This window comes from Lolium perenne, chromosome 2 (genome assembly GCF_019359855.2).
Source record: "Lolium perenne isolate Kyuss_39 chromosome 2, Kyuss_2.0, whole genome shotgun sequence".
NCBI classification, from domain to species: Eukaryota; Viridiplantae; Streptophyta; class Magnoliopsida; order Poales; family Poaceae; genus Lolium; species Lolium perenne.
The window spans coordinates 61,849,438-61,852,062 of NC_067245.2; the positions used below are offsets into that span (position 1 = coordinate 61,849,438).

The 2,625-nt window shown below is 48.8% G+C and overlaps 1 protein-coding gene across 1 annotated transcript; it reads left to right on the top strand.

Moving 5' to 3' along the window:
• Positions 1-279: 279 nt before the first annotated feature.
• LOC127330038 (uncharacterized) lies at positions 280-878 on the top strand. Its single transcript, XM_051356402.2, has one exon. The coding sequence runs from the start codon at positions 313-315 to the stop codon at positions 661-663; it is 351 nt and encodes a 116-aa protein (XP_051212362.1). The 5' UTR covers positions 280-312; the 3' UTR covers positions 664-878.
• The last annotated feature ends 1,747 nt before the right edge of the window (positions 879-2,625 follow it).

A 2,625-nucleotide genomic window follows, 5' to 3' on the forward strand; every position in this document is an offset into this window, starting at 1 on the left:
TTAACAGATGGCCTAATTACAACTGTACATTATGCATGTGTGATTGTAGTAGTACCTGCTCCCATTGACATGCATGGTGCATACACCCATGGCATCGAAACCAAAACCCAAAAGAGCACACCGGATCGTCTAAACCAACTGCACCTACACGTACCCCGTCCACATACGGCAGATGACCAACCTGGCTCCAAAGTACCGGACTCTACCGCGACACGCTGAGTCGTGGCTATATAAGTACCATGCAGACTTGTTATCGAGCATCACATATCCAAGGTTAATTAGCCACACCAACCGACAGCTAGCTGCAACAGCATGGCTTCGAGGAGCACCGGCGCCCTCGTCTTCCTCCTCGCGCTGCTCCTCTCGTGCGTCGCCATGAGCAGCGCGGCGAGAAACCTGCAGGAGGTGGAGGCCTCTGATCCGCCCAAGGAAGAAGAGCCGTCGTCCGCGGGGTCCATGCCGTTTCCGCACCTGACCGTGCCGGAGCTGCCGCCGATGCCAGAACTACCGGTGCCAGAACTGCCGCCGTTGCTGCAAAACTTTAAGATGCCGCTGTTCCCGGAGATGCACCTGCCGTCGTTCCCGGGCATGCCGTGGAAGCCGGCCGTGCACATGCCCACCATTCCCGGATTCAACTTCCCGGACCCGACGGCTAAGCCATGAGGAGTTGAGGACTCGCCACTTCCGTTGTCCGCTCCTCTATGTGTGTTGTTCTGTCCAGTTGTGCACTTGAACATTGAAAGAATTTACAATGTTTGACATTGAAAGAATTTATAGGCCTCTTATTTTCTGGAACAATGGTGTCGAAAAAAATTGTTACGTCAATATATAACTGACACACTATACCAGGTGTAGTGGTGCACATGATCGCCACAAAACATATTTGTGGTAATTGATTCAAGCTCCACCTAAGATATTGTCTTTGGTTTCGTGAACTATTCTCAACTGCAATAGTAACATTTGCTAGGATAATATGCTTGTTGTATTACCGGGGGGTCAAAAGCCACAATATATAGTACATGTACACGCGCAAATATGCAGGAAGCCCTCTAACATATGAAGAAACTACAATATACATATATACAGATATATACTCTAACACCCCCTCCCCCCCCCCCCTCAAACTCATGGTGGATCCACAACACTGAGTTTGGAGAGTAAAAAGTCATGCTGCGCTCGAGTTTGTGCCTTTGTAAAGAAATCCGCCAACTGCAAATCTGAAGGCACATAATGAACCGCAACAACCTCATCCTGCACCTAAGCACGTGTATAAAAAACATCAACACCAATATGCTTGGTTAGCTCATGCTTGACCGGATCACGTGCAATACTGATAGCACCTGTACTGTCTGACAAAAGTGGAGTGGGTGTCGTAACAGAGACCCCAAAATCTGCAAGCAACCACCGTAACCAGGTCACCTCAGCAATCAACAAAGCCATAGCCCGCAACTCAGCCTCAACACTCGAACGTGAAACCGCTACCTGTTTCTTCGTCTTCCAAGCAACAAGCGAACCACCAAGAAACACACAGTAAGCAGAAAGTGAACGAAGATCTGTAGGATCACTCGCCCACGTGGCATCCGAGTAGCACTGGAACTGGAGAGAGCTGGAACTAGGAAAGAAAAGGCGACGAGTGATCGTGCCACGAAGATAACGAAGAACACGGAGGAGATGATTGTAGTGAACGGTGGTAGGAGCTGAGACAAACTGACTCAGAATATGAACAGGATAAGAAATATCAGGACGAGTGACAGCAAGATAAACAAGACTCCCAACAAGATGGCGATAATGTGTGGGATCAGGAAGAGGATCACCATCAGTAGGACGAAGCTTAACATTAAGCTTCATAGGAGTATCAACCGTGCGCTCATCCCCAAGAGCAGCACGAGCAAGAAGATCCTGAATGTACTTTTCCTAAGAGATAGAAAAGCCATCAGAAGTGGAGGAAACCTCAATCCCAAGAATATAGCGAAGAGGACCAAGATCAGTCATAAGAAACTGATCTCAAAGACGAGCCTGGACAAAGGCAATATACTCAGGATCATCACCAGTAATGATCATATCATCAACATAGAGAAGAAGAAGGGTGCGTCCACGAGGAGAAGTGTGAATGAAAAGTGCTGGATCATGAAAACTAGGAGAGAAATCAGCAGCAGTCACCACAGAGGCAAAGCGCTCAAACCAGGCACGAGGGACCTATTTCAGGCCATAGAGAGAACGTCGAAGACGACAAACCATCCCATCGGGAACAGAATACCCAGTAGAAGGCTGCATGTAAAACTCCTCACTCAACTTGCCATTAAGAAAAGCATTCTGAACATCAAGCTGGGACACAGACCAGCGTCGAACAGAAGCAACAGCAAGAAGAGTACGCACAGTGGTCATATGAGCCACAGGGGCAAAAGTCTCATCATAGTCACGGCCGTGCTCCTGCTGAAAGCCACGAGCCACAAGACGCGCTTTATAGCGCTCAAGAGATCCATCAGAGCGGGTCTTAATTTTATAGACCCACTTACACGTGATAGGACGAATACTAGAAGGGGGGAAACAAGATCCCAGGTGCCAGTGCGCTCAAGCGCAGCGATCTCCGCAGCCATGGCAAGCTGCCATTCAGGATGACGCTCG

What these genes read in the sequence shown, in the direction of transcription:
- LOC127330038 (XM_051356402.2), top strand. Translation starts at nt 313, where the DNA reads ATGGCTTCGAGGAGCACCGGCGCCCTCGTCTTCCTCCTCGCGCTGCTC.